General features: G+C 57.3%; 1 protein-coding gene across 5 annotated transcripts; it reads left to right on the top strand.

The window, feature by feature from the left end:
* The first annotated feature begins 60 nt into the window (after nt 1-60).
* On the top strand, nt 61-27,997 carry GRID2IP (Grid2 interacting protein). Of its 5 annotated transcripts, none has more exons than XM_051799691.1 (21): nt 61-474; nt 7,664-7,918; nt 9,426-9,511; nt 9,913-9,982; nt 11,243-11,337; nt 12,226-12,409; nt 13,720-13,874; nt 15,410-15,511; nt 16,670-16,764; nt 17,208-17,325; nt 17,780-18,105; nt 18,268-18,681; nt 19,496-19,583; nt 20,468-20,557; nt 21,309-21,505; nt 21,931-22,086; nt 22,884-22,970; nt 23,478-23,607; nt 24,564-24,682; nt 25,115-25,279; nt 25,953-27,997. In XM_051799691.1, exons 1-21 carry the CDS (start codon nt 461-463, stop codon nt 26,022-26,024), a joined length of 3,018 nt encoding a protein of 1,005 aa, XP_051655651.1. In that variant the 5' UTR covers nt 61-460; the 3' UTR covers nt 26,025-27,997. The 5 variants fall into 5 exon arrangements, with proteins under 5 accessions (XP_051655651.1, XP_051655810.1, XP_051655554.1 ...); XM_051799850.1 differs by having other exon boundaries at nt 13,720-13,912; nt 15,421-15,511; nt 20,480-20,557; XM_051799594.1 differs by lacking the exon at nt 61-474 and adding an exon at nt 4,325-4,418 and having other exon boundaries at nt 20,480-20,557.

Raw genomic sequence — 27,997 nt, 5'->3', positions numbered from 1 at the left:
ATCTTCCCTCTGCACCAGCTGTATTTATTTTCGGGCTGTTGCTGCTGCCGGCTGTCCTCCCTCCCTGCTGTCCCCTCCCTGGGCTCCCCCCGGGCTTTAACGTGCTCCCTGCAAAGTGCTGCTGCTCAGCATAACCCCAGACCCCCCGACTCAGCACACAGATCCAGCCGGTGCTGCAGACACGTCCTCGAGCTGGGCTTTTCCAGTACTGGATTTTTTTTTTCCTTTCTTTCTTTTTATCTCAAATGGATTTCATCCCATTTGCCCAGAATTAAGCTCCTGCAGATTTTAATTTGCTGACATTTTTTCATCTGCTTGGTTGTGGATAGCAGGGATAATGCACGTGCAGCGCCGGGTCCTCCCCGCTCCCATCCCCTGCCCATATGGCTGATGTGTGTAGGCAAAGTGCACAGTTGTAGTTCTGCTCAAGGATGCTGAAATCCGGCTGCCAGGGGGGAAGATGAGCTGTCTCGGGTGAGTAACAAGCGCACCGTCCCTGGGAGCGAGGGCAATGGGTTTAAATCAGGTCCATTCTGGAATCTAGCAGCTCCTGGCACCACAAAAACGAGGGGTGCTGGAAGTTAATTAACTCTTATCATCCGTGTTGGCTCAGAGCTGCTCCGGTCAGGGACTCTGCCGGGAGAGGGAAGCTCTGATTTGGGTTATTCCATCACCTGCAATGCCAGAGGCTGGGTCTGGCCCCGGGTTTGTCCCCTCTGCTCCCCTCGGCCGTGCCGGGGCTGTGTGTGCCAGGATGTGTGTGCCGGGATGTGTGTGCCGGGATATGTGTGCCAGGGATGTGTGTGCCAGGGATGTGTGTGCAGGGCCTGTCTGTGCCCCACACCAGCCTGGGGAGGGGAGGGGGTTATTTTGGGCAGGTTGGGGTCCCAGGGGCGTGCATCTCTCCGTGCTGCTCTTATTTCTGAGCTGGTTTCAAAGCAGGGCAGAGCTGCGATTCCAGCTGCACTGGTTCTGCACCCAGTGCTCTGCAGTGCTGGCACAACCACCCCAGGGTTCATCCCCGGGCTCTGGGGGTCAGAGTGACCCTCCAAGCCGAGTGGGACAGTGGGATCCCCCCTCTGGCATCTCCCAGGGCTGTGGTACTTTCCCACCCCGGTGTCCTGGGCACCGTCTCCCGTTGAACAGCACGTTTTCCCAGCAGTATCAGAGATGCACCAGCCTCTGGCAGCACCATTTAGGTTAAAAACATCTGTTTGCAGCAGGATTGGTGGGAAACACAGATCCCCTCCTCCCCACCGACCCACATTGCTGGTGAATAAACCACCGGCAGTGATGGTTACACAGACATTGTCCTGGTAACCTGGATTGGAACAGGGGGATGTGTGTGACATCCAGCCCTTCACCCTGGCCACATCCTTGGGGGATAACTCTGGGGCTGTTCAGACTGTGAAATGTTGTCTTGGATCTCCTGCAAGTCCTGTTGTGCTTCAGTGCTGCAGGAAGGATAGTTGGGGGTAGTTTGTACTTCACTGCTTAGGCTGTGCTCCGTTTGCTTCCCGAGCAGCCCCTGCTCCTGCCCCTTTCTCCTTTAGGAAAGCCAGAGGGTGCCATGATGGGCCAAGATGAGCAGCCACTTCTGATCCCCCTGACACAGACAAAATTGCTGCCCATCAGGGGTTCCCTTATTATGGGAGCAATTCCACCGAGTTCCTGTTAATAACACTCCCAATCTATTTGTCTCAGCTTGTTTTGCACGGCAATAAAATCACTTGGCGTGTTCCCGTATTAAACTACTCCAACCATCTGTGACCGTGCCTGGGTAAGAAATTTCATTTTAGCCATCAGGATTTATACATTATGGATTGTGCTGCTTCCCTGCTTGTCGCCCCCCCTCCAGACACCCACTCCTTCAGGGCTGGAGGGAGCTTCCCAGCTCTCTTGGATGCCGATGCAGCACGTGTGACCCCCCGAGCCCCTGCTGCTGACAGGGACACTGTCCTGCTGTCCACGGCCCCAGCACTCCCACTGAAAAGCCACTGGCAGGACAGTAATGGAGGAAAAGCAGCTCTTGTTTTCTTCCATTTAAAAACAATCCCTAATCTGATAGCCCAGCATATGCTCAACTGCCCAAAAAAAAGGGAATTAGGGCAGCAGGGAACAAAACGTGCTACCAGCGAGACAATTGGGAGTGAGTTCCTTTTTTATTGGTGGAGTTCAAATAGGTCATGACCAAAATGCCTCAGTGCAAAATCTCCTGATAGGAGATTAATTTCCTTTGTCAAATCAAACTCTGGCTGGGATGCAGATGGGATCAGCCTGGCCTGCCTGCACCCTGCTGGAGTCACAACTTTTATTTGGGGAAGTGGTTACTTGGTCCAAGTTTTCCAGTGTCTCGAAGAAAACAGGAAAAGCTGCTTTTGTGCTGCTGTTCCAGGCAGAAAGTGTGTGTGGGGGGGCAGCAGGTGTGGTCTGAAAAGTGGGGGTGACACAGGTCCCTGCACCCCAGGGTGCTGGTGTGGGACACAGGGTACACATGGGCTGAAGATGGCCCTGTGTCTCTCCTGTTGTGTCACAGGGGGTCTGGGGACCTGTCTGTGAGAGTGGGGTGGCCTCGAGCCCCATCTGCACCCACTGACCTGGCCACTGTCCCCGATACCTGTGGGGCGATGCCAGGCAGGGTGGAAGTTGCAGAAAAGGTCTTTCTGGGGTTTCTTTGAAGGTTTGGTGTGTCCCCAGCAGCTGTGGGGCTGCCCATCCCTGCCAGGACAGGGACAAAACCACTGGCTCTTGGTGCACAGTGTGGTTTGGGCACAGAGACACCGGGTTTGAGAGCACTGCAGGGTGCCAGGGCTGATAGGGAGGGGGCTCCCCCAGCCAGGCACGGGCTGTGGTACTGCTTCAGGGGGAATCTTCCATCAATTGCTACTGGAGCTGGTGCAGGGATGTGTCACCTCCCCAAAAGTTGTCAGGGGTCTTGGGCTGTCCCCAAGGATGAATTGGGTGGCCAGGAAAGGGCTGTGAGGGGCTCCCAGCCCCAGTGCATGGCCACTGCATCCCCCCCTGTCTGCACTCCCGGGCGGAAAAGCACCTTCATTCTTCTTTAATGATAATGACAGTCCCATCTGCAGAACATCTGCAGCCAGATGAGTGATTATGGAGCCTCCCAGCACGGGGATAATGGGATAGCAGCCCCCGTGGAAATCACAGCTCCGTGCTTGCTGCTGGGCTGGAGCGAGTCCCACTCGTGCAGGAGGGTCTGGAGGCACCACATCCCCCTGGAGCTGTGGGAGCTGTGGGAGCTGCTGGTGCTGGAGGCCAGCACGAGGCTGTGACCCCCCTCCCGTGCACATGAGGTTTGAGAAGCAGAATTTGAGGTACACAAGCAGAATTCCTGTTCCATGGGTAAAGCCAACAGGCCAAATTTTAGCATTTAGCCAGGGCAGAAGGGCTTTTCCAGACCAGTAGCTGATTCCATAGCACAGTTCAGACATAATCCAAGCATAGCTCAGTGTTTTAATCCACCCTGGGACGTGTTTTTCTGCACAACTAACAGAGTCAAGGTCAGGTCTTTGCTAGTTGTTTTGAGGCTAAACCATACATTTTTCATTTTTCCTTCCTTTGCTGCTACCTGGAGATTGTATCTGATGTTGGCAGCTCTGGGAAGCTTCACATCCTCTTCATCAAACACCAGTGCTGCGCTTAAAGATGGCGTTATTTAAATTAGAGATGGGGTTTTATCTTTTATTCCTGCTGCAAAGCACTGCTGTGTTACCCTGGGGGCAAAGGATGCTCCTTGGGGGGCTTTGGGCCCAGGACTCTGGTCCTGATGCTGATCCCGGTGCAGCCCGGCAGCTCCACCTCCACACCCACATCCACACACCCGCCGCCGTTTGCCTTTAAGGTTTCTCACCCCTTGCAGCAGCACGTAATTTAAACAGAAGCACTTTAGAAGTCAACTAATTAGCACCAGGGAGGCATCCCCCCGGAGTTCGGCGCCGAGCCGTGCCCTCCTTTCTGTTACGAGATCCTTCCAGCTGGAAATCACAGCGACTGCAGTTTTTAGGGAAAGGGAGAGGGCTGGTGCCTGCGAGCCGGGGCAGAGCCGGGCAGGGAGGGCAGAGGTGGCACTGAGGGCCGGCGGGTACGGACGGAGGCTCTCGGTGGATGGTGAAGCTGCACCTGGCACTGCGAGGTGGCGGGAGCCAGGCGAGGGCAGGCAGGGCTGGGCCCAGGTGGGTCGCTGGCGCTCCGGCCCGTCTGGCCGCGGTCCCGGCACCGCGGGGGTGCCACGCGCCAGGGCGGCACCGGCTGGCACGGGTTGGGTTCTTGGATCCGGCCGCGTCGTGGGCGTGAGCCGAGGCTGGGGCTCAGCTGCATGAGGATCTGAAGCATCTCCCTTTTGTTCCCGACGCACCCTGACAAATGGGGAAGGACCGGAGTTTCTCTCGGCATTTTCGGTACGTGTCCCTGCTCCGCTCCCCCGCGTGGGCTCCGTGGCCGGGGGGGTGCTGGGAGAGCCTCGTGCCCCACGGGCATCCCCACGAGGGCTCTGCTCTCTGGGGCTGTGGGGACCCTGCTCTGGCACCGGGGCAGCCCTGCCACCGCCCTGTGCCCACCATGGTGGTGGCACAGGCTGCTGGGGGGACTCGAGCGAAGCTCAGATGAAAAATTGGGGTGGGGGTGCTGGGGAGCAGCAGGAAGAGCCCATCTGGGCCTGCTTTGTCTCCGTGGCTGTAGGCCAGCCAAGGGGTGGGTGGTGAGGAGGGGGCTTGGGCGTGCCGGGTGTGATGGAGCGAAGCCCGGGGACCCCTCGCTCCCAGCCTGGCTCAGCACGAGCTCTGAGCAAACCTGGGGCATCTTCACCTGCCCCAGCCAGAGCTGGAGCTGACCCTGCTGCCCTCCCAATGGAACACATCCTGCTCCAGTGAGGCTCAGCATCCCAGGGTGGGGCCGTCCAGGTGAGCTCATCACAGGACACGTGTGTGTGGAAGAGGGGATTCTCCAGAGTGCTGGGCTGGGAAATCGGGGAACCAGCTCCCAGCAAGGGTGGGCTGCAGGAGTGGGACTGTCTACCTGGGGGTGGGCAGCCAGTGACCCACCTGGGAGCTGGAAAATAGCGAGTGTGACACAGACTGAGATGTGTTTGAACACACCAAAGGGAGCCCTGAGCAGAGCTGAGCCCTGGGGATGGGCACCGGGCACTGGCAGAGGCTTTTCCAACCCACAGCACTGTGCCACTGTCCTGGCCTGGCTGCTTTGGGGATGGGGTGAAGGTGAAGAAGGCTGGAGCCTCTGGGGCCTCTCCTGGCCTGGAAGATGCCCTGAATCTGTGTGTTGGAGCAGAGTGAATCCTCCCGAGCAGGTGCCAAACCGCTGCAGAGGAGGGCTGGTGCCCTGGGGCTCAGCACACCCTGCACAGGGACAGAGTGGGCAAAGGGCTGCAGTGCCCGGGGATGGGGATGCCTTTCCCATCCCTGCTCCAACGGGAAACAGAGCCAGGGCTGACCTGGAGCACCCCAGGAGGAGGAAGAGGTGCATGAGGTCAGTGCTCTACGGCTCTGCCGCTGCTCCCGGGCTGACCTCCACAAATGGGGTGGGTGCATCCCTGCTCTGTGAATCCCGGTGGGATTTGCTGGAAGAGGGACATCCTAGCTGGGTGCTGCTCCTCCATGCCATGCCAATGGGTAGAACCAGGTTTATGCCATGGGATATCAGGATTCTGCAAAGCCCCAGGCACCACCTGCCCTGGGCCGGTGCTGGTGTCAGTGTCAGTGCTGGTGCCAGTGTGTGCTTCATGGGTGGTATCCTGCTGGAACTGAGGTATCCACTCTAATGACTCCCCACATGCTGTCTTTGATGGGTCTCTTTGATGCACCAGACCTGGGCACACGTTTTGGGTGTTGGCACCCACTGAATCGCAGGGATCAGGGATCCCCGAGCAGCACAGGGCCATCCAGGTTTTGCAGAAGGGAACTATTTTGCATGTTTAGTGGGATTATTTGTAGTCACTCAGCTGTCTCCTTGCTGAGGCAGCGTTGTTCTTGGAGCACTAAGGCAGTGGATGGTGCAGCTCGTGTCCTCGTGCCTGGGTAGGGAGCTGTGCTCCATCCTGGTGCCTGGCAGCCCGGTGGTGAAGCAGAGGTTGGTGTAAAGTGGGACAGCTCTGCTGGAATGAGCAGGGCCGATTTAATTTGGCCAATTAAATGGGATTGTGCTCATTTTGCCTGCGAGGAACCCGGACTTCTCCCTGGTGGGCGCCCAGCCTGGGGCAGAGGTGTGGGGGACCCACATCCTCCCCTGCCCCAGGGCTGTGGCCGCCCTGTCCCACAGCTCACATCTGGGTGAACTGTTTGTTAGCACAGTTTCACTCTTTTCTAGTTGCTGCTTAATCACACATCGCCTGGGAATTGCACCAATGTGTTACTTGTTTTAAATTGTTACCAGATGCTCTATGTGAGCATCTGCCAGCCTCGGGTGGCTTATGATCTGTCTTCTCCTCCTGCAGCAGCTCTTGTTTTGAGTTCTGCCTTTTGTTGGGGGCAAATAAAGATGTCCTGGTTCTGGTAGATCTGGGATTTGAAGCCTCCCCTTCCTCCTCCTCTGGCTTCACCCAGGTTTTTGTGTTCCCCTGGCGAAGCTGCCCAAGGGAGCCCTGTGGGATCCCCCCACCAGCCCCAGCCTCTCCAGCCTGTCCTGCCGGTGCAGCCCCTCGGAGCAGATTCCTCTGGGTCCTCTGACACCAGTTTGGCCCAGTTCTTGCTCCCATGGGAGACATGATCCCCTGGCAGCCAGGAGTGTGCTCACACCCCAGTGAGGCTGTGATAACACAGGGAGCTCGAGGTGAGGAGCGTTAATGAACCCCACGAGATGGTTTTGTCTAACGAGCCACCACAGCTGCGAGGTGCAGGGAGGGGTTGCTATAGAAACACTCAGAGATAAGGGCTCCTCCGGAAGCCCCTAAATGTGCAAACAGAGGGTAGGGGTAGGTGAGCAGGTGTCAGCATCTCGCTGTTGTGATGGCAGAAGGCAAAAGAAAAGAAGAAGTGCCTCCTGGTGTAGGGGGTTTACCCCGGCCAAGGTGGGAGTGGTGCCAACGGGGCCCTCTTGCACCCTCCTGGGGTCCTGCTTTGCATCCCCTGTGCACCCTCTGAGCATCCTGGGAGTCCCTGTGGGGGCACAAAGGCCACTTGGCTGCTCCTGCCAGGAGAGGGGAGGTGACCTGAAACAGAGTGAGTTCCCAGTGCTGTCCCCTTGCCTGCAGCATCACTGAACCCACCCCTCCAGCACCAACATCTCCCAAAGGGCACAAGGCTCCTGCCTGGCTGTGGAGAGAGCTGGAATGTGGGGATGTGCATGGCAGGGGCCCAGGATAGCAAAGTCCAGAGCTCCCAGCAGAGAGTTTGGGGCAGGAGGTGGCGAGCAACATTGTGGGGGTTCCAGAATGGGCTGGGGAAGAAGCAGGTCTGTAGGAGGGGTCTGACATCACTGCCCCAGTGGAGCTGTGCATGGGATGGGGGAAGAGGTGCAATTGTGTCCCTGGTGTCCCCAGCACCCCTGGTGTTCTCAGCCTTGGCATTTACAACTCTTGAAGGACTGGGGTCAAGAGCACACTGCTCTTTCCTCTCCGGGCGTGGCTGGACCCTGGAGCTCTGTGCCACAGCTGCCACGGCCCCGCTCCTCACTCCCCGTCTCGTTTCCCCAGGATTTTCATCCCCAAGAAGCACCGGCAGCGCTTTGACGAGGTGGTGTCTCAGAGCCTGATCAGCAAACTGTGCCGCTCCAAGAGCGAGCAGCACAGCAACCGCCTGCGCCGCAGCCGCAGCGAGGACCACCAGGAGCGGCTGCTCGTGTCCACCCGCGCCAGCTCCGTGCCCCGCAGCCACGAGGAGCTCAGCAAGAGCCTGCGCAAGAGCACCTCCCTCGTCACCAGCAGTGTGGCCTCGGGGGCTGCCCGCAGGTAACACCTCTCCTGGGGGCCCCCCCGGGGTCGTGGCAGCACCGCCTGCTTGGGTGTGGAGGGCAGCACGGGGGAGGGATGCCAGGGAAAGGGAGGGATGCCAGGGAAAGGGAGGGATGCCAGGGAAAGGGAGGGGCACGAGGAAAAGGGATGCGTTCCCTGTGAAACCCTCCTGGGATCGGGATGAACAAACACCCCTCCCTCTCAAAGTCTGGGCAGGTTTGTGCCCCGCCCTGGCTCTGGGACAGCTTTGGGTCCCCTCAGCGTTGCAAGGCTGGCTGGGATGAGCTGAGGTGGCACTAGCAGGCTGAGAGGAGGTGTTGGCTCCTTGCTGGGTGGGCTGCAGGGTGCCCAGCTGTGCCAGCAGGTTCCAGGGTGCCCAGCTGTGCCAGTGGGGTGCAGGGTACCCGAGCAGAGAGCAGGCTGACAGGAGGGTGTAACCAGGTGGGGGTCAGCCTGTTATCCCAGATAACGAGTGACAGGATGAGAAGAAATGGTCTCAAGTTGCTAGGGGAGGTTTAGATTGGATATTAGGGAAAACTTCTTCACAGAAAGGATTGGCAACCCCTGGCACAGGCTGCCCAGGGCAGTGGTGGAGTCCCCATCACTGGAAGTGTTCAGAAACCATGTGGATGTGGCACTAGAGGACATGGGTTAGTGGTGAATGGGGTGGTGGTGCTGGTTGATGGTTGCATTTGATAATCTTAGAGGTCTTTTCAAACCTTAACAATTCCATGATTCTGTGAGTCTATGGCTGGTCCTGCCCTGCCCCAGCAAGTGTCTGGGTGTGAGGCCGTGGGAGGAAGGACGGACAATCCCTGGAGCACAGGGATTAACCCACTTCCCGTGCCCATATGGCCAGACCTCAGCAGCCTTGGAGGGTGCAGAGCCCTGGCTGTGGCTCCTGCTCTGATCCAGCTCCGTCTCACCAACAAGAGAGCAGGATCTGGGCAATCCAGGGTGTCTGGCTCCAGCTCGCCTTCCTGCCAGGATAATTTCCATGTGACTTGTCCAAAACCCATTTCCAGCACAGTCTCCCTCCCTGCCAGCACAGGATCTTGCTGGTAATGCTGCCTTCCCCCAGCTCCCTGCAGGAACAACTCCCAGCTCCAATCAGCCTCCCAGCAGGGGGATTTCCCAGTGCTCCTTCCAAAATTTCCTAGAGGAATTTAATTCCTCTCACATCAGCCTATGAGACCTTTGCTCCCTAAACCACATTGTCCCTCTAATTCTGTGTAATAAAGAATCACAGAGTGGAGATATCTATACCTCTCTCTCTCTATATATATATATGTCCTTTAAATATATATATATTTAGCCCACATTCCACTTTAAAACAACGTTTGAAAGACTTTGGTATCAAAGGGGACCTTGTGGGGATACTGGGAATGTTGGGGACTTGAGCACTCAGGAGACACCTGGGCTAACAGGGTTGTGGAGGGGCTGGGGAAGGAAACAAGGGCCAAATCTTGGACTCTCATGTCCCATTTGCTTTTTTGTCCTGCAGAACCGTGCGAGTTTATAAAGGCAACAGGAGCTTTGGCTTCACACTCCGTGGCCATGCCCCAGTGTGGATCGAGTCTGTTCTACCAGGTAAGAACAGTTCCAGCCATGGGATTCAAAATCACTTATTGATCCCAGCTCTGAACTTGAAATGTGAAGTGCTGTTTGCTAGAAAAGAGCAAAAAGGACTTTTCCAAGGCTCCATGATGGAGTTTTCCCAGTGGAATAATGAACATCTTTGATACAATTTAGTTTGGCTTCATCCACTCCTCGTTTTGAAAGGTGGAAAGTGTGTGTTCAGTGAATGTCCTGACGTGACACCAGTGTTCCCAGTGCAGGCTGGGTGCTGGCACCCAGCTGGGTGAAGGGTCCCAGGACACCCAGCAGCAGTGGGTGCCCTGCCTGGGGTGTCCTGGGCATGGCTGGGGAACTGGGACCCCCTCCCAAGCAGGTGGCACCAGCTGAAGCCCCTCCTGTCCCTGTGTGTTTAGGGAGCCCAGCAGAGAAGGCTGCTCTCAAAGCTGGAGACAGGATCCTGTTCCTCAACGGTCTGGACATGAGGTGAGAGCTCTGCAGGTCCCCTGTGTGAGGGGCTGGGCTGGCAGGGGCTGAGCACACGTGTGGGGTCACTCCTGTGCCCCAGAAATGAGAGCTGCTGGGCCTGGAGAGGTGTCTGCTCTGGTGCACGAGGGGTTTTGCCCCATGGGGACATGTCCTTTAATATTCTTTTACCAAATCTTGCTCTAAGAGTAGCATTTCTCTCCATCCCTGCTCCTCCTCTGGTTTCTCTGTGCAAATAACGATGTATAATGCAGGACAGTGTATATAACTGGGGTCCTGACTGCAGCCCAACCCTAGACCCCAATTTGAGCCTCTCTGAGTTAATCTGTATGTGTTAAACACCTGCTTTGGAAAGCAGCAGAGCACCATTCAGCTCATTAATCACTCCCAGGATGGGATCATAAGCTTAAAGCCACATGGGAATCACATTTTCACCCAGAAGTTTATTCTTCTGTATATTATTTGTGCACCAAAGCAATGGAACCAGAGGGGCCCTCACCAGCTCAGGGCAGCAGCCCCTGTGTCCTTGATTGGTCTTTTTACACAGAAACCAAGAGCAAAGGGTTAGAGGAGGCTATAGGATAAGAGAGAGTGATGAATATTTAAAGGTTAAACATCTGATGCTGCTTCTGTCAGGGCTCAGGTTCTCATGTTTCAGCTGATCCAGCAAACTGTTGGCTGATGCAGCATTGCCAGAAAATAGCGGAGATGAGTTGAGGGTTGTCCTCTGAGCCTGTTTTGGCAGTCATTGTCCCAGCCCAGCCCATATCCTTCTCCAAGGGCAGACCAAGATTTTTTTGCCTACAAAATTACACTTTATATTCACCTTGCATTTTCTTATCGTGTGGAATTAGGACAGGCAAGGAGAGACCCGCAGCACTGTGTCACTTAAAGGAAAATTCATTTTCTGGGTCTGGGTGTAGCTGAACACTGGCTTCATGTGCCATGAGCTCCACAGGAGTCCCTGTGGTTATTCCTCGGGGCAGGTAGAGCAAGGAGACCACTCCTGGGGCACGATCCAGGCTCGCTCTCTCTCGGAAGCTCCTTCCTGTGCAGCTCAGGTAAAAGCAAGCAAAGACTGAGAGAAACTAGGGGAATCACAGCAGGTCCCAAACATGGCTCTCAGCAGCACAAGGAGGCTTTTCCAAGAGAAATGAAGGCAGCTGCAAGCTCCTTCTCCCTGCTGCTCTCCTGGGAGTGCTGCCCACAGTGCTGCCCACGGGGACAGGCGGCACTGACCCGGCTCTGCTGTGCCCGCAGGAACTGCTCCCACGACAAGGTGGTGTCGATGCTGCAGGGCAGTGGGGCAATGCCCACCTTGGTGGTGGAAGAGGGGATCGTCAACATCTCCAATGGTAAGAGTGGGGAGGAGGGTCTGGAGCGGCAGGAAGCCCACAGCAGCTCCTCAGTTCCCGCTGCAGAGGGAATTGCTGAGCACCTCCACAGGCTCAGCAGGTTTCAGGCGCTGCCTGGGGGATGCTCCTCTCCCCAGGGCACACAGCCCTTGCTTTCTGGGATCAGGCTGGATCTCAGGCTTGGCTGCTCTCCAGGAGGGCTCATCCTGCCGTGTGATTGTCCTTGGTGTCCCCTGCCAGTGTCCTCTCTGCGCAGTCTGTGCCGTGTACTTGGCCGCAGTAACCCGACCCTGTGCATCCATGGTGGCTGCGTGATCCCATGGCTGTGGATGGGCTGTGCTCTGCAGGATAATTATCCTGCTGCTGGGATCAATAATTTACTCGCTGCTGGTGAGGAGTCAGCAGGAGCTGAGGGTGTCTGGGCAGTGGGGTGGTGTCAGCAGGACCCCAGCCCAGGGCACAGTGCGAGCGCTGCTGCGGTTCCAGAGCCGTGTGGAGGCAGGAGGGTCACTGTGTTGTTGGGGTGCTGCTCCACAATGCAGAGACCCAGGAATTAGGGACTGGCTCTTCCCTCTGGAGCAGCAGTGGACTGCCCTTAGTCCCACATTAGGAGCCTTGGGATGCCAACTTGTTTGCATGTGTGCCAGAAACAAAACCCAGCAGCCCCCTGCTTCATATAACCACAGAATCCCAGAATGGTTCGGATTGGAAGGGACCTTAAGGATAATCTCATTCCACCCACTGTCATGGGCAGGGACACCTTCCACTAGACCAGCTTGCTCCAAACCCAATCCAGTCTGACCTCCTTCAGAGTACAGAGCCAGTGGCACTCAAACTGCTCCACTGCCCTCAAAAGAAACCAAGAAAAGATGGAATTTTTTTTTGCAGACTCTGACTCTCCTGAGTCCCCGAGCAGCTCCTCCTCCCTCACCTCCCTGCAGTGGGTTGCAGAGATTCTCCCCTCTAGCATCAAGATTCAAGGAAGGACCTTCACGCAGCAGCTGGAGCACCTGCTGACCCCACCCGAGCGTTACACCGTCTGCAAGGCGCTGGAAGGCTTCTTCCAACACCGGTAACTCCATGGCAGCTCCACTCCTCCCGTGCTGGTGCCCAGCCCGTGGCAGTGCCCGGCCAGAGCTGGTGTCAGCAGAGGCAGAGCTGGCTGGGGGTCAGTCACAGCGAGCTCTGCTGTCCCCAGCTGGGTGTTCCCTGGTGTGTATCTGCAGGGCACGAGCCCGTCTCTGTCCAGTGTCCCACCTGAGGGCAGGGCAGACCCTTCAGCTTTTCAGGTTAATTCTGTCACCCCTGATCCCTTGGTCCCCCCAGTGCACGCTCTCTTGCTGTCCAGCTGTCCCTGACAACCACAGATCCTGTTCCACCTCTTTCAGTAAATCTCTCCACGTTCATCTTTGTCTTCTCACTCTTCTCAGCATCTCAGCTGCAGCATTCCCTTGGTGGCAGCACGGGAATGGCTGTGGCTGCAGAGCCCTTGTCCTGCCATGGAGCACATGCCCCCTGTCCTGCTGCAGGGATCCAAACTGATCCCCTGGCACACTCTGGATTTCAACAGTGACCTTGTTTCCTGCCCTTGCTTTGTCTTCCAGCAGCGTTTTACTGAGGCCTGTCACAAAATCACGGAATGATTTGGATTGGAGGAGATCTTAAAGGTCTTCCAGTCCCACCCCCTGCCATGGGCAGGAACACCTTCCACTAGCCCAGGTTGCTCCAAGCCCTGTCCAACCTGGCCTTGGACACTTGCAGGGATGGGGCAGCCACAGCTTCTCTGGGCAACCTGTGCCAGGGCTTCCCCATCCTCACAGGGGAGGAATTTCTTCCTGTTGTAGGCTGTTCTATCCTCCTCCCTGGATCAGGTGCTCAGCCCTGCTATTCCCAACAGCCCTTTCCCCATCTTTACACACCACAGAGCCAAAATGAGATGAAAATCTTCAGCCATGGGAGGCTGCCAGCCCAGCCACCCTCCCTGGTGCATTTGCCCCTCAGCCTGCTTACCTGCTGCTCACCAAAATTCAGGTCTTTCCAGGGTTTCTCTCTGCTTTCTGATGCTTCCTCACCCTTCCTACTCAGAGGATAATGGAATTGCCTAGGCTGGAAAAGCCCTCTGAGACCATCGAGTCCAACCATTCCCCCAGCACTGCCAGGGCCACCACTAACCCACGTCCCCAGGTGCCACATCCACAGGGCTTTTAACCCCTGCACCTGTGCTGTGAAACCATCGGTTCGTGCTGGAGGCTCCGAGGTGATCCCGCAGCCCAGATCCCGGGGCAGGCGGGCTGGGAGGCGCCGGAGCCCCGGGAAGTGGCGTGGGGGCACCATGCCCTGGGGATGCACTCCCTGCCCAGCCCTCTCTCTCCCGTTCTGCAGGAATATTGACACTCTCATTGTGGATGTGTACCCGGTGCTGGACACACCGGCCAAGCAAGTCATCTGGCAGTTTATCTACCAGCTGCTGACCTACGAGGAGCAGGAGCACTGCCAGCAAAAGATTGACAGGTTTCTTGGGTACAAGTCCTTGGCAGGTGAGAGGAAAGTCCTTGTGCTCCGAGATGGACACACCGTGTTCCCCCATGTCCCGTTGCACTGGGAGCCGTGTGGTGTTGGAATGAAACTCTGCACTGAGAGGAGGGATGGCACCTGAGAGGGTGTCCCTGGGAGCAAAGGCTTTTGGAAGCTGCTCAGGTCGTTAGAGGTGAGGAAGTCCAGGAAGGGAGTATCTGGTTTAAGGGCAGTGTTCAGAGCAGAGAGGTAAAATACGTGGTGGCACAATGTCCCTGGGGATGTTCCCAGCAGTCACACAGGCATCCGTGGTTGGAGGAGGTGAGGAGTGAGGTGCTGCTCTCCCAAAAAGACATGGAGGGCAGTTGGTGGTCCCCCTTCTCCCTGGTCCTCCTGTCCCCTCACCATCACCTGGTTCTGTGGCAGCACAAACCTGGCAGCAGTTTGTTTGCTGAGGGCAAATTTGTAGTGAAATGTCTAATCTGTGCATTTGGGCTCTTAATTGCTTCCAAATTCTTCTGCTCTCAGCTGTTTACATTGATGTGTTCATTTTAGACACAGTGAAGGTAAAAGAGATGTTGCTTGGAGAGAGACTTTTGGAGGAACACACTTATTTTAGCAGTAAACACCTCCAAGTCCTGGTGCAATCCTGCCTGTTGTGCATGGAACCCTGTGCTCCTGCACCCTGGGTTTGCACTCTCAGACACCTCTGCTTTGTGTGTGCAGAACCATGGCTCAGCCTGCATGAGGGGCTGCAGATTCCCAAGGATTTATTAGTGTATAAACGAAGAAATTTGCAGCTATATTTTAGGAATACAGACCAGGTATCCACGGCCAGGGGAGGAGGGAAGCATGACAGTAAGTCTCTCTGTCCCAGACTGTTTCAGGCTGGAATTGTTCTCTATTCCAGGCTGGTCCCTGGCCCCTCCCAGTTTCTCGGGTGAACGGGGCAGTCTCTGACCATGAGAAGTTCTGGCTGTTCTGCTCCATTCTGTGTGTCTGTGCATGGAAGTGCACTGCCAGAGATCTCTGAATTTGGGCTGGTCCTTCTCCCGGGCTCCCAAACTCCGGTCATCTCTGGTGTCTGTGCCAGGCTGTCCAAGCCCTGCTCTGTCGGGTCCCTCGGAGATGCTCCTGTACCTCCATCCTGCTGCGAGCCTGAGCCTCCCCGAGCTGCCACCCTGAACTGCACGTGGACAAGGCACACACAGCGTGTGGCAGCATTCCAGTGCTGGCCCCACTTCCCTCTTGTCCCGTGAGGACAGGAAGGAGTTTGCTGAGACCAGCTGGAGTTTTGTGTGCCCCATGAGCTGGTCGATGCAAATCCTGCTGGAAAAAGTGGTTGGATGTCCCATCTCTGGGCATCCATCCCTGCCCTGTGCTGGCAGGAGCGTCTGGAACCTGCTCAGCTCCCCAGGGATGGTGTAGGATGGAGGGAGTGGGTACCAGGAGATGGCAGCCCCCGGTCCCAGGGGCCTGGGGGGCCCTGTGCTGTGGTGAGAGGGACAGGGGAGCTGTGGGGTCTGGCCCTGCCTTACAGAGGTGTGTCCTGCTGCAGCCGAGGCAGAGGTGGAGGATCGGTTCCGCAGCTCCGTCCGAGGGGCCTCCCTGTGCCGGGGCAGCCTCCGGACCCCCCGCCCCGAGGAAGGGGGGGCAGCAGGTGGGTGATGGGGGTGTGGGGAGGAGGGGGCTGGGACGGGGGGGTTGTGCCTACAGTGTTCTTCTGCTCTGCCCCAAGCCAAAAGCCTGAACTATTCCTAAGCTTGAACGGTGGGAAAAGATGGAGGAAAGGATTGAGGTCAGAGTAGAGCCAGCACTGAGGCTTTGACTGGAAATCCATGTTTTCAGAAACAGTTAGAATCATGGAATCATAGAATAATTAAGGTTGGAAAAGAGCTCCAAGATCATCAAGTCCAACCTTTGACCAATCACCACCTTGTCAGCTAGAGCAGAGCTCTGAGCACCACGTCCAGTCATTGCCTGAACACCTCCAGGGACAGCGATTCCACACTGAAATAACCCAAAATAATCAATTGAATAAGATGGGACTTGGTCTGAGGCTGAACATTGTTTCCAGTCCCTTCCATTGCTTGGATGTGAACTTGTCCTGCTGGTCTGAGCCCTCCCTTCTGGGGGACACAGTTTAAAGCTTCCCTGTGAACATTCTCAGACCCCATCAAATTCACAGGGAAAACAGCATTTGTGAAATCCCTGTGAGGAATAAGATCATGGCTCAGGGCCACTTTGAGACTCTTGATGAACCACATTCAGGGCACAAACCCTCCCTCCCTTCAGAGGACACAGCATCCTGCCTATCCCCCATCTCTCTTGGCTGATGGCAAAGGGCCCTTGGTCTGTGCTCACGGCTTCTGACCACGACCTCCCCACCACGACCTCCCCATGACCTCCCTGCCAGGACCTCCCAGCCATGTGGTGTTCCTCAGCTGTCAGGGGGGTCTGAGACATTTCCCGGGGGAGATATTCCAACCTGAGGAGCCTTTCTGGTCGGGATTAGAGCTCGGAGAGCGTCTGACAGCTGTGTGTGCTGGAGGGAAGCTGCTTGGCTGGGCAGATGTTCACCAGCTGTGGGGAGCAGCCCTGTCCTCAGCTGCCCCGAGGGAAGGGCAGAGCAGGCTGGAACTGCAGTGCTGACCTTGGGCCCACCCGCGCCGGTCCCTCGGGACCCCCAGAGGCGGCAGCTGGGGCAGGGAGGTCACTCCGGGTCCCAGTAGGAGACAGGGGGACTTCGATAGGCCAGGGCCGTGGGGAGGGGGGGGCACAGGCAGAGGAGTGACTGGTTTGCCTCTTCCTTCCCCAGGCAGTGACACCGTGGAGGTCCCAGTTCGCCTGATCCCTGGAGAGAGACAGGCTGGTGACGGCACATCCCTCCCGGAGACACCCAACCCCAAAATGGTGTGATGGGGGGGAATCTGGGGAGAGCTTTGCTGGTGTGTTGGGACCATTGCATCCATGGGGAGGGCCAGCAGTTTGATTCCATTACTGTTAACACAGGAAAGCAGGAAAAAGGGAATGGGGAAGGATGTGGGTAAATACCTGCTGTTGGCTGACAGTGTCCCTGCCTTGGAGCCCATCTCTGAGGTCACTTCCCTGGGCAATTAGTCACCTTTAATAAGGCTGGTGTCTGCCTTATTAACAGACAGTTGATTAATGAACAGTGAAGGTGTTCAGAAAAGCCAGAGTAGCCTGGGCCGGGGTGAAACCCCCCTTGAAAGAGTAAGAGAGGGGGACTGGTGAGTCCGTGGGGGCTGCCCTGTCCTCAGGACACTGCAGGTCTCTGGGGGTCCACAAGCCCTGTCTCGATTCAGGCACGGCAGCAGCTCTCTGCCCTTTCCCAGATGTCGGCTGTGTACGCAGAGCTGGAGAACCGCCTGATCGGCGGCTTTGCCGGCAAGGTGGGAAACGCTGCCCTGCACAGGACATCGCCCCCCGCCCCCGAGCGGGCACCGGCCGCAGGTACCTCCGGCTGCCCACGGCGGGACAGGGGAGCCTGGGGAGGTGATGGTGGGTGCTGCTGTCCAGGCATGTGGAGGAGAAGACAACTCTTGGCACCTCTCGGTGCCCTTTCCTAATGGAGCGGTGACAGTGCCACGTGTAAGCGCAGTGACGGCTCCTCCAGAGCTGCAGCTGCAGGAGGGCAGCGGGGTGGGTGAGGTGGTGAATCCTGTGGGATTCCGGAGTGCTGCTGTGCAGCGCGGGGCACTGCCCGCGGAGGCTCCCTCTCCCTCTCCCTCTCCCTCTCCCTCTCCCTCTCCCTCTCCCTCTCCCTCTCCCTCTCCCTCTCCCTCTCCCTCTCCCTCTCCCTCTCCCTCTCCCTCTCCCTCTCCCTCTCCCCACATTCCGTCGGGGCAGGGGCTCGTTGCACCCGGGGGCTGCAGGGCCGCCGTGCAGGACCCGCTCTGTCCCGCAGGAGCTCGCCGGCCGGGCATGGGGCTGTCGTGGCCGAGCGAGCCGCTGGGCTCCCAGCAGTGCTACTACCGCCTGCACAGCAGCGTGGCCTCCCCGTGCAGCACCGAGTCCAACCCCTACGTGAGCCTCGACAGCAGCCCGGCCCCGTCCCCCAAGCACCGCCACTACTCGCTCAGCCCTCTGTCGCGACGGAAGAAGCTCTTCACCTTCTCCAGGCCCCCCCGCAGCCGCGACACGGATCGGTTCCTGGACGCCCTCAGTGAGCAGCTGGGACACCGCGTCACCATCGTGGATGATTTCCTCACTCCCGAGAATGACTACGAGGAGGTGAGCGCGGCACGGGGCGTTCGGGGCGTGGGCTTTGATCGTGCAGGTTCTGGGGACGCGTCCTGGGGCTCTGCGGGTGGCAGAGGGGGGCAGGACACCCCGCGGGCCGGGTGGATGGAGGATGAGGTGCCACCTCCAGCCTGTCCTCTCTCCCTCGCCCAGATGAGTTTCCAGGATGACCAGGGCAGCTATGTCACCAACGACGTCAGCAGCAGCGAGTACATCAGCAGCAGCGACGAGGGCAGCTCCCTGACCTACTCCACGCTCTCGGACCACATCCCCCCCCCGCCGCTCAGCCCCCCGCCGCCGCCGCCCCCCCTGCAGTTCCACGACCCCCAGACCGTCCCCACCAAGGCGGAGGCCGCGAAGGCCAGCGCGTCACCCGCCCCCAAATCCCTCGTCAGCCACCTGCACCCCATCCCGCCCCCGCCGCCCCCCCCGCCGCCCCCCCCGGTGCCCTGTGCCCCCCCCCTGCACCGGGGGCTGCTGCACCGCCGCAGCGAGTCCAACCACATGAGCGTCAAGAGGCTGCGCTGGGAGCAGGTGGAGAACTCGGAAGGGACCATCTGGGGACAGGTACGGCCCGGGGGCGGGGCGGGGGTGGGGGTCCCAACCCTGCTCTGGGGTTGGTTACCTGTGCGGGCCTTCTTTTCATCCTTTGAATTGTTTGGACTGAACTGCAGGCCTGGAAAGGCTGCAGTGTCCTGGGGAGCACGTGCTGTCCTGCCCTCGGGGGCTGACAGGGTCAGGAGCTGCCTTCAGAGGGGTTCTGCAGCTGTGGGAGGTTTTATCAGCGGGAAACAATGAAGATGGTTGGAGCAGAATGATGGGAGAACACTGAGGGGGGGAAGCAGAGATGAAGGGTGAGAGGAAACGTGACAGTCCTTTGGCACCGTGGACTTGAAGTGGTGCAGAACTGGCCTCGCTGGGCTTTAACTCCCAGCCTGTGTCTCTCCTGATGTTCAGCACATGCTGTATTTTCCGTGCCCTGAGCAACGAGGGGGAAGCTGTGGGATCATCTTCCAGTCCCACAGGCACTTGAAATCTTGCAGATCCCTCTCTCTGTCACTCCAGAGAGAAAAATGCTTTTCCCAGTGATTTTTATTTTTTAAGCAAAAAAATTCCTGAAGTTTCTGGAATTCTCATTTTATCCATCAGTGCCCAAGTAGCAGTGAAGGCAGAGATGCTCTGCAGGATTTCAGCTGTCAGGAGTCAATCTGCATGGCAGTGACCAAGTCTTCAGTCAAAGGACGATGCCAGCACCCTGTCCTGGTTTTTTTCTGGGCACACAGAGCTTGGTCTGGAGGGCAGGGAATGGGCCCAGCACAGGCAGGCACTGTCAGGCTGTTGCCTGTGCCAGCACAGCTCCTGACTCTTCCTCCTCCTGCAGCTTGGGGAAGACTCGGATTATGACAAGCTGAGTGATATGGTCAAATACCTCGACCTGGAGCTGCACTTTGGGACACAGAAGCCCACGAGTAAGTACCTGAGCCCCAAAATAGGTCCTGGTACCAGCCAGAGACCAGGGAGTTGGGGGGAGCTGGGAGGAACTGGGGCTTGATGGGCAGCAAGGCAATGCCTTGTCTGTGACATCATACATGGCATGAATTTGTTCATACTCAGGATTTTGTGGCTGGTGGCACAGTGGATCATTAAGAAAGAGATGGTTTCATTCTCTCTCTTAATTGTCTTTGCTGCCATGACCTGTTTTCTCTCCACGTTTCATTGGGCAGTGAAACTCGGCTGCAGGGTTTCACCAACTGCAGCTCTGGTTGAAAAAGCTGAAAAAGCCATGAAATCATCAGCAGCACTTTTCTTTTTACACACATAATCTGCTGATTTCCCCCAAGAGCTGTGATGGGCACTGGAGCTCCCTGCCTGTCAGCCCCCCATTGCTCTGGCACTGGGGTCCCCTGAAGCCCCACCAGCTGGGGTATCCCACCCACCGGGGTTTCTGGGTGCCACAAACCCAGAGAGGGAGTCCAGGCTGGAGGTGCAGAGTGGTGGTGGCTGGGGTAACATTCCAGTGGGGTGTCTGAGCCCTCCTGCAAGGGACACTGTGCCCAGCTGCCAGTGGAGGTGGGATAAAATGGGATTCTTCTCAGGGAACACCTTTTTGGTGATGTTTCTGGGCAGTCTGGGATTTTCTGCGTGTTTCACCTCTCGTTTTACCTTTTTCAGCTCCAACTGAGTCCTCCATTGAGGAGATCTTTGAATCACAGAATTCAAGGATTCCAGAGCCACTGCTGTCTGCAAAGCATCAGTTCTCCTCTCTTTCATTCATGGTTTCATTGCTTTCAGGACAGTTTTCTTCCTGCTGGAGCCGGCTGAGCCTGTCCTTACCCATGATTAAATCTTTCAGTTTCTCTTCCAGAGCCAACTCTCTTGCCTGAAAACTTTAAAAAGAAAGACGTGGTTGAAATTTTGTCCCACAAAAAGGCCTACAACACATGTAAGTAAACTCCAGAGGGAAGGTACCCCCAAAACAGGCCAGGTGGGACCAGGGATGTAGAGAACTGGAAAGGTAAAGGGAAGGAGGCTACATGAGCACAGTCCCATGGGCACAATTCCATGGGCACAGTCCCATGGACATGATCCCATGAGCACAATTCCATGAGCACAGCTTGGCTGGGATGGACTTTTCCTGCAGCCCAGAGCTCCTCCAGACTGGGTTCAGCACCATTAAGGGGAAGAAGTCGCCTTTATGGGAAAGGCTGGAGATGGGATGTGACTCACTGGCTGGGGAGGGAGGGGGCAGAGCCTGCATGGCCCCCTGGGGTGAAGTGGGGCAGTGCTGCTTCTCCAGGATGTGCTTTTGGTAGGAAGGAGGGTGAGAGTGCTGGGTGGGACCTACAAGACCCCGATTCCCTGATCCCCTGATCCCCTGGCTGTGGGGAAGGTGGGAGTGGGGGTTGTTTCCAGTGCAGCCCACCCTGACTGTGCGGGTGATGCAGTGCCCTGGAGGGGCCTGCAGGACCGGAGTGGCTTTTATGGTCCCCTTGCAGCCTCTGCAGGGCTGTGGCAGCAGAAAGCCCTTCCTGTCCCGGTGGGCACATGGAGAAGGCCACCACCCTCACAGGGTGAAGGGACCGAGTTCACCTCCTGTCCCAGTCCTGCCGGGTGGTCTGTCCCCGGCACAGCCAGCCCGGGGCAGGGGTCCCGCGCTCCTCCCCTCCCCAGTGACGTGCCTCCCTTGCCCCCAGCCATCCTGATAGCCCACCTCAAGCTGTCGCACATCGAGCTGCGCCAGATCCTCATGACGATGGAGACGGACCGGCTGGAGCCCTCCCACATCAAGCAGCTGCTGCTGTACGCGCCGGACGGGGAGGAGGTGCAGCGCTTCCAGAGCTACAAGGAGAACCCCGGCAAGCTGAGCGAGCCCGACCAGTTTGTGCTGCAGGTGCCTGCGGGCGGGGACGTGCTGCGGGAGCGGGGGGGCTGCGTGTGCCGTGTCCCCTGTCAGCAGCACACCGGGCACGGGGGGGCGGGAGGAGCTGGTGGCACTGGTCACTGTGACCGCGGGGCAGAGGTGCTCGGGGTGATGCCCGAGGGGTCTGGCAGCTCCCGTGGGGGCTGGTTTGGAACTGAAGAGTTACCCCCACGTTTGCTCCCTGGTGAGAGTGACTTCGCCCAGCTCTGATTTACTTTCTGTTGCCAAAGTCACTCGTGGATGTGGGTGTGAAACTGGCCCAGGTGCTCCACGTGTCACCTGTGCCAAGCAAGTGCATCCTGCTTCCATGTACAGGGCAACATGCCAGAAAAAGCACCGTGTAGGAGGGATTGTGGCTAATGGGGACAGTCCCTTTCTGCTCCTTTTGCTCCCAGATGTTGTCAGTACCCGAGTACAAGATCCGCCTGCGCAGCCTGCACTTCAAGACCACCCTGCAGGAGAAGACAGAGGAGATCAAAGCCAGCTATGAGTGCATCTGCAAGGCCTCCCTAGAGCTGAAAAGCAGCAAGAAGCTGGCAAAAATCCTGGAGGTCAGAGCAGTCCTTCCTTCCTGAAACAGTCACCATGGGCCCTCAGCACCCCACAGGAGCACCCCTGGGCAGCTGCAGGGCAGCTCCAGCCTTGAGCCTCTCCAGGACCAGCTGGGCCAGGGTCCATCCCCTGGTGTTGGCTTGTGGGGGTCCTGGCCTCAGGAGGATGTGGGAGGGAGGATCACCGATGGCCACACACCCCCCTCCAGCACAGGGAGGGCTGCAGGAGCCAGAAACGTGCCAGACAGGGCCACAGCAGAGCCCACTGAGGCTGTCCTGGGCTGTCTTGGGGCTGGAGGATGTTTTGGGTCTGTCCCAGCAGTCGCTGTGTGTGTCCCCACACTTGGGCAGCACTTCAGGCAGGTCCCTGGGGATGGCCAGGGCTTGTGCCAGCCCTGCTGTGGTGTGGGCAGGGTCCCCACAGGTGATTTTGGCATCCTGGGACAGGCTGTGCCTGGCAGAGAGAGAACATATCCCACTGTAGCTTGTCCTTGACCCTCCTGAGACGAGCTGCCCCAAATTACTGTCATTAAGCAATTCATTTGGTTTTGCCTTTAAAAAAAGCAGGTGGGATAAATGAGGTCACCATGTGACCAAATGCATTTCCAGAGGAGAGATGAATCTCCTTAGTGGCTCCTGGCCAGTAACCCCCCAACAATTCCTTAAATCCTTGGGGGCAGTGGCTGTCTGCACATTAATGGGTGTGAACAGGAATTCAGAGCCCCAGGAGCTGAGAAATGGGATGATACAAGTGCAGGAGGTCACCAGCCCCTCATTCCCTGGTTTTCTCTTTGCAGTTCGTGCTGGCGATGGGAAACTACCTGAACAACGGGCAGCCCAAGACCAGCAAGACAACGGGCTTTAAAATCAACTTCCTCACCGAGGTGAGGCAGGGCAGGCTCCTCCTGGGCAGGAGGCACTGCCACTGGGAGCTCTGAGTGCCCCGTGCAGCGAACCTGTCCTAAAAGACCCCTGAGTGCAGTGGCTGCCAGAGGGGGGACGGAGGAGGTGGTTGGATTGACCCATAGGGGTGACTTCAGAGAGACCCTGATGGGGCTTTGATGCTTTGGTGTGTTGGGGAATCCAACCTCAGGCTGGCCAGAGCCCACAGCTGTGGGGTGGGAGAAGGAGGTTTTCATCCCACGTGGGTTGTGGTGGGAACCCTGAGGGATGGGGGACAGGGGGGCAGCCCTGCCCTGTAGGAGGGAGCATCTCCACGCTGCTGTGTGAACATTAAATGTGCCATTTAACCATTAACCACGAGACATGGCTGGGCACTGCCGTGCACGTGAGCGGGGTGAGCCGGGACCCCGAGGGAGGGACACCCCGGGCGTGTGGGGAGACCCACCCCTGTGCAGGGACACCTCCTCACTGCTTCTGCTTTGCTGCAGCTGAACACGACCAAGACTGTTGATGGGAAATCCACCTTCCTGCACATTCTTGCCAAATCCCTTAGCCAACACTTCCCAGAGCTCCTGGGCTTTGCCAAGGATCTTCCGACAGTGCCGCTCGCTGCCAAAGGTAAAGGAAGAGAAACACCTGCAAGCCCCGTGTCCCCTTGCACTGCCTTGGGGTTTGGTTTGGGTCTGGGGTCAGCCGTGAGCTGCACAGCGTTGGCATGAGCAGGATGGGAGCCAAAACAAGTGAGGAATAGTCCTGAGTGAGAAGACAGGGTAGGGACCTGCTTCATGGAAAGGGCTGTCCAGCCCTGGCACAGCTGCCCAGGGCAGTGGTGCAGTCCCCATCCCTGGGGGGATTTAAAAGCTATGTAGATGTGGCACTTGGGGACAGGGGTTAGTGGTGGCCTTGGCAGTGCTGGGGGAACAGTTGGACTGGATGATCTTAGAGGGCTTTTCCAAACTAAATGATTCCACAATTCTCTGAATTTAAATAATGCTGTGAATCTCTGCAAAGCACGAGTTGCATTCCTGTTGCACACCATTCCCTGCTGTTTGTGAGCAATTCCCTTGGGAATTAGTGCTACAGTGGATAAATAAAGGAGCAAATTCAGGCCTGGAACAGGACACTTCCACTTGAGGAAGGTCTGTACCTGTAGCTTTCCCAGCTGGAGTTTGTATCTGGCTAACTGTTAAATGACACTGCTGTCACTGGAGGCTCCCAGCTCCTGCCACTGTATCACCCCTTGTCCTGTGTCCCCCTGTCCCCTCCCAAGTCCCTGTGTATCCATCACTGCCCTCGTGCTGGTGAGTCCCACATGCTCCTCGTCCTTGGTACAGTCCAGGATCCTTTTAACATTCTTGGTATCCCTTGGTTTGAGCACCAACAGCTGCTGGCAACGTGCTGATCCCATCAGGACAGTCTGGTTGTGCCTGGACAGCACGGACAGGTTGTGCAGAGCCCTGCAGACACACAGCCCGACCCCCTGACCAACAGCCCACGCTCATTGTCTGTGTTCTGCCATGGGAATCAACCCAGCCCGTGCCCCCAACACTGCTGACTCCTGTCTTCCCCTGCAGTGAACCAGAGGACACTGACAGCCGACCTGAAGGACCTGCACACCACGGTCAGTGACATCCAGCTGGCCTGTCACAACATGCCAGCCACCGCGGAGGACAGGTTCGCCATTGTCATGACTGTATCCTTCCGTCAGAGGGGCAGGTCACCAGGGTGGCTCAGTGCCCTCCAGGGAAACCATGCTGCTGTCTTTGTGGCTCCTTGGGAAGCAGCTGGGCTGTGTCTGGCACCGCCTCAGTACTTGTGGAAAACTCCCTCATTCTCAGCCGGCAGGGAAACAGATTCTGTGGTGCCCACCGGCTCAGCTGCCCCTCTGTGGCACAGCCCCAGTGCCAGGGAACGTGCCACAGTGCCAGGGGACGTACTGGGTTGTCTGTCCCTCAGAGAAGCACCGTCAGGGACAGCTGAGCTGCAGCACCTCCACACGTGTGTGTGCAGCAGGTCCGTGCTGACACCTGAGCTGGAACCCAGCCACTGATAAGAGATTGATAAGTGATTCTGATCCGTACCAGACCCACGGAGCGGCTGTTTGTCCTTAAGCCAATTCCCTCAGTCCTTCCTGGAGAGTGCCCAGCCTGCCATGCGGTCTCTGGATGACCTGCAGCACAAGGCCATGGAAGAGTTCAGCAAGGTGTTGTCCTTTTTTGGGGAAGACTCGAAAATGACAACTTCTGAAGCTTTCTTTGGCATCTTTGCAGAATTCATGAGCAAGTTTGAGGTGAGCTGAACCTTTCAAAACCAGCCTGGGGTCCCCTGTGAAGTGTCAGTGAGGTGTTTTACTTGGGTGTGAGCAGTGGGAATGAGATGGGGTTTTGTGAGCACCTATACCCGAGTGTCTGCAAGGGCAATTTTTATAACACTGATAAAGTGCAATTTTTCTAACATCCAAGTTGGCTGGCAGGGGTGGGAGGCTGAGGGAGGGCTGGTGGTCCAAGCACCAGCCCCAGGCAGGGTAATGAAGTTGATCATAGAATCCCAGAACAGTTTGAAACGGACCTTAAAGCCCATCCAGTCCCACCCCCTGCCATGGGCAGGGACACCTTCCACTAGCCCAGGTTGCTCCAAGCCCCATCCAACCTGGCCTTGGACACTTCCAGGGATGGGGCAGCCACAGCTTCTCTGGGCAGCCTGAGTGCCCTGAAACCTCCTCCCTCCCCACAGCAGCCACCCATGCCCCACACAGTCCCTCTCTCCCCCCAGCCCATGCCCCACACTCACCCTCTCCCTCTCCCCCCACAGCCCGTGCCCCACACTCACCCTCTCCCTCTCTCCCCCCAGCCCGTGCCCCACACTCACCCTCTCCCTCTCTCCCCAGCCCGTGCCCCACACTCACCCTCTCCCTCTCTCCCCAGCCCGTGCCCCACACTCACCCTCTCCCTCTCTCCCCACAGCGGGCTCTCAGTGACGTGCAGGCGGGCGAGAGCCAGCGCAGCCCCAGGATGACCTCTCCCCTGGCCTGGTGAGGGGCCTGCGGTGACCTGAGCTGCCACAGTTCGTTGCCAACAAAGTGCAATTTGCTCCTGTCGAGTCTGGTTGTAAATACGCTGCTGCCACCTGCTCCCACCCAGCAGAGCCCCGGGCGGAGGGGCCGGGGCAGGTGGGCACTGAGCAGGCACCGCTGGTGACAGTGGGTGGTGTGAGGGTGAGGCACGGGGGGCACGAAGGCAAACACTGCACTGGGCTTGGTGACAGCTTTTCTAGCACCCTCCATCTCCAGTGGATTCCTGAGTCAAGGATTTCAGACCCATCTGGTGAAACTCCACCTGCTTGAGTTTCCAGAAGAAGAGAACTTCCCCACGTCCCCCTGGCCATGGCCCAGCATGGGGGGCTCTGCCCAGGCAGGCACCACTCGCCCCGCCAGCCTTGGGGCCGGGGTTAAAGCCCAGCCACAGAGTCCCTGGGAAGCCAGAGCAGGTCAGGCAGGGGAGGGGGTGTGGGGGATGAGGAGAAGGGATGCCACCAGTGCCTGCTCCCCTGGGACCCTGAGTAACAATACTGCTGAGCTGCTCTCCAGTCCCTCCCCAGTCCTGTCTGCCCTGGAGCAGAGCATGTGGAGCTGGAGCTCCACCTGAACAGACTGTAACAGTGGAACAGACATCACTGGAGGTGGTCTGCAGGCTTTAATTCCCTGCCATTGCCAGCCAGTGGCAATGGAAAGCAATAGGACCTTGCAGAACCCTTCTAACCTGTCCATGTGGTCCCAAGTACGGATCTACCTACCCAGCTTCATCCCGCCCATCAGCTTTGCTTAAAGCTGTGCCAGAGGCTGATGGATCTTGAAAGCTTCTCAAGAGTTTAACACATCAGCACAAGGCTTATTGGAACTCGCCAGCAGCCAGAAATCCCTGAGCATTTTGGTGCCTCCTTGGAAAGCACAGAACCCCTGGTAGCCTGAAAACGAGTGGGAGTCCTCTGCAGCCCCAAGTGCCTCTCCAAGGCACAGCAGAGACAGCAGAAAATGCATCCCCTGCCCTCCTCCAGTCACTTCCAAGAGCTGGAGTCCTGAGTCCCTTTACTGTCCATGGTGACCATCCCAGGGAACTCCAGAGGTGTGCATGTCCATCCTCCAGTGTCCATGTCCTCTCAAGGTGCATGTGTGTCTTTCACTGAGTCTGGCTGTCACTGAATTCCCATGTGGGATGGAAGGGGAGCAGCACCCCATGGCCAGTGCATGCCCCTGAGGGTGACAGGGTGCCCCCAGAGCTGCTGGCAGCAGACCCAGTGTGCTGCTGCTGTGAGACATCACTCTGTGCAAAATGCATCCGTTGCCTTCCAAGCCTGTCCCGCTCCCACATCCCCCCATGGCAGTGCCCCAGCAAACCACGGTGTAGGGACCCCCCTCCCCATTGCCAGAGCAAGGGCTCGTCCTGCAGCTCCGCTCAAGGACACGACCACCAACCGGTGCATTATTTCTGGGAGACCTTACGACCATCAAATCTCCAGGTTTTGGTATTTTTTTAAACCCTGCTGTAGAAAGTGAAGTATATTTTCACAAGCGTTCTCCGTTTATACAGCTTTAAGTGCCAGGTAGTGTGTAGCCTTGTGTTCCCAGAGGTCCAGACCTGTCCCTGCCCCGATGGAGGTGACAAGGCCACGCTCCCTCTGCTCTATTTCCCCTCTTGGATGTTGCACACTGCATTCCATTGATTTTTTTCTTTTCTTTTTTTTTTTTTTTAAATACATTCATTGTTTAAACCACCGGAGGTTCTTTGAAGCTGTCATGACAGTAACTGCTGTACATAGATTTTGCTACATGTTGTAACTTTCCGAGATAGTTAGAACTCCAACCCCTTTGGTATTTTTATGTGATATTTTCAAAGAACCAGAACTTCTGGTTATATGATTTGATAATGGGACTCTGTATATTCACAATTCAGTCTCAACCCAATGCCTATGTGCTACTCCCAAAATAAAGCTACTGCCTTCTGCCTCCTGA

Source organism: Manacus candei, unplaced genomic scaffold (genome assembly GCF_025592945.1).
Source record: "Manacus candei isolate 608988 ecotype Guabito, Panama unplaced genomic scaffold, ASM2559294v1 h1tg000002l, whole genome shotgun sequence".
Taxonomy (NCBI): domain Eukaryota; kingdom Metazoa; phylum Chordata; class Aves; order Passeriformes; family Pipridae; genus Manacus; species Manacus candei.
Note: the sequence above shows the minus strand (reverse complement) of the source record. Positions and strands in the feature narration are given on the sequence as shown.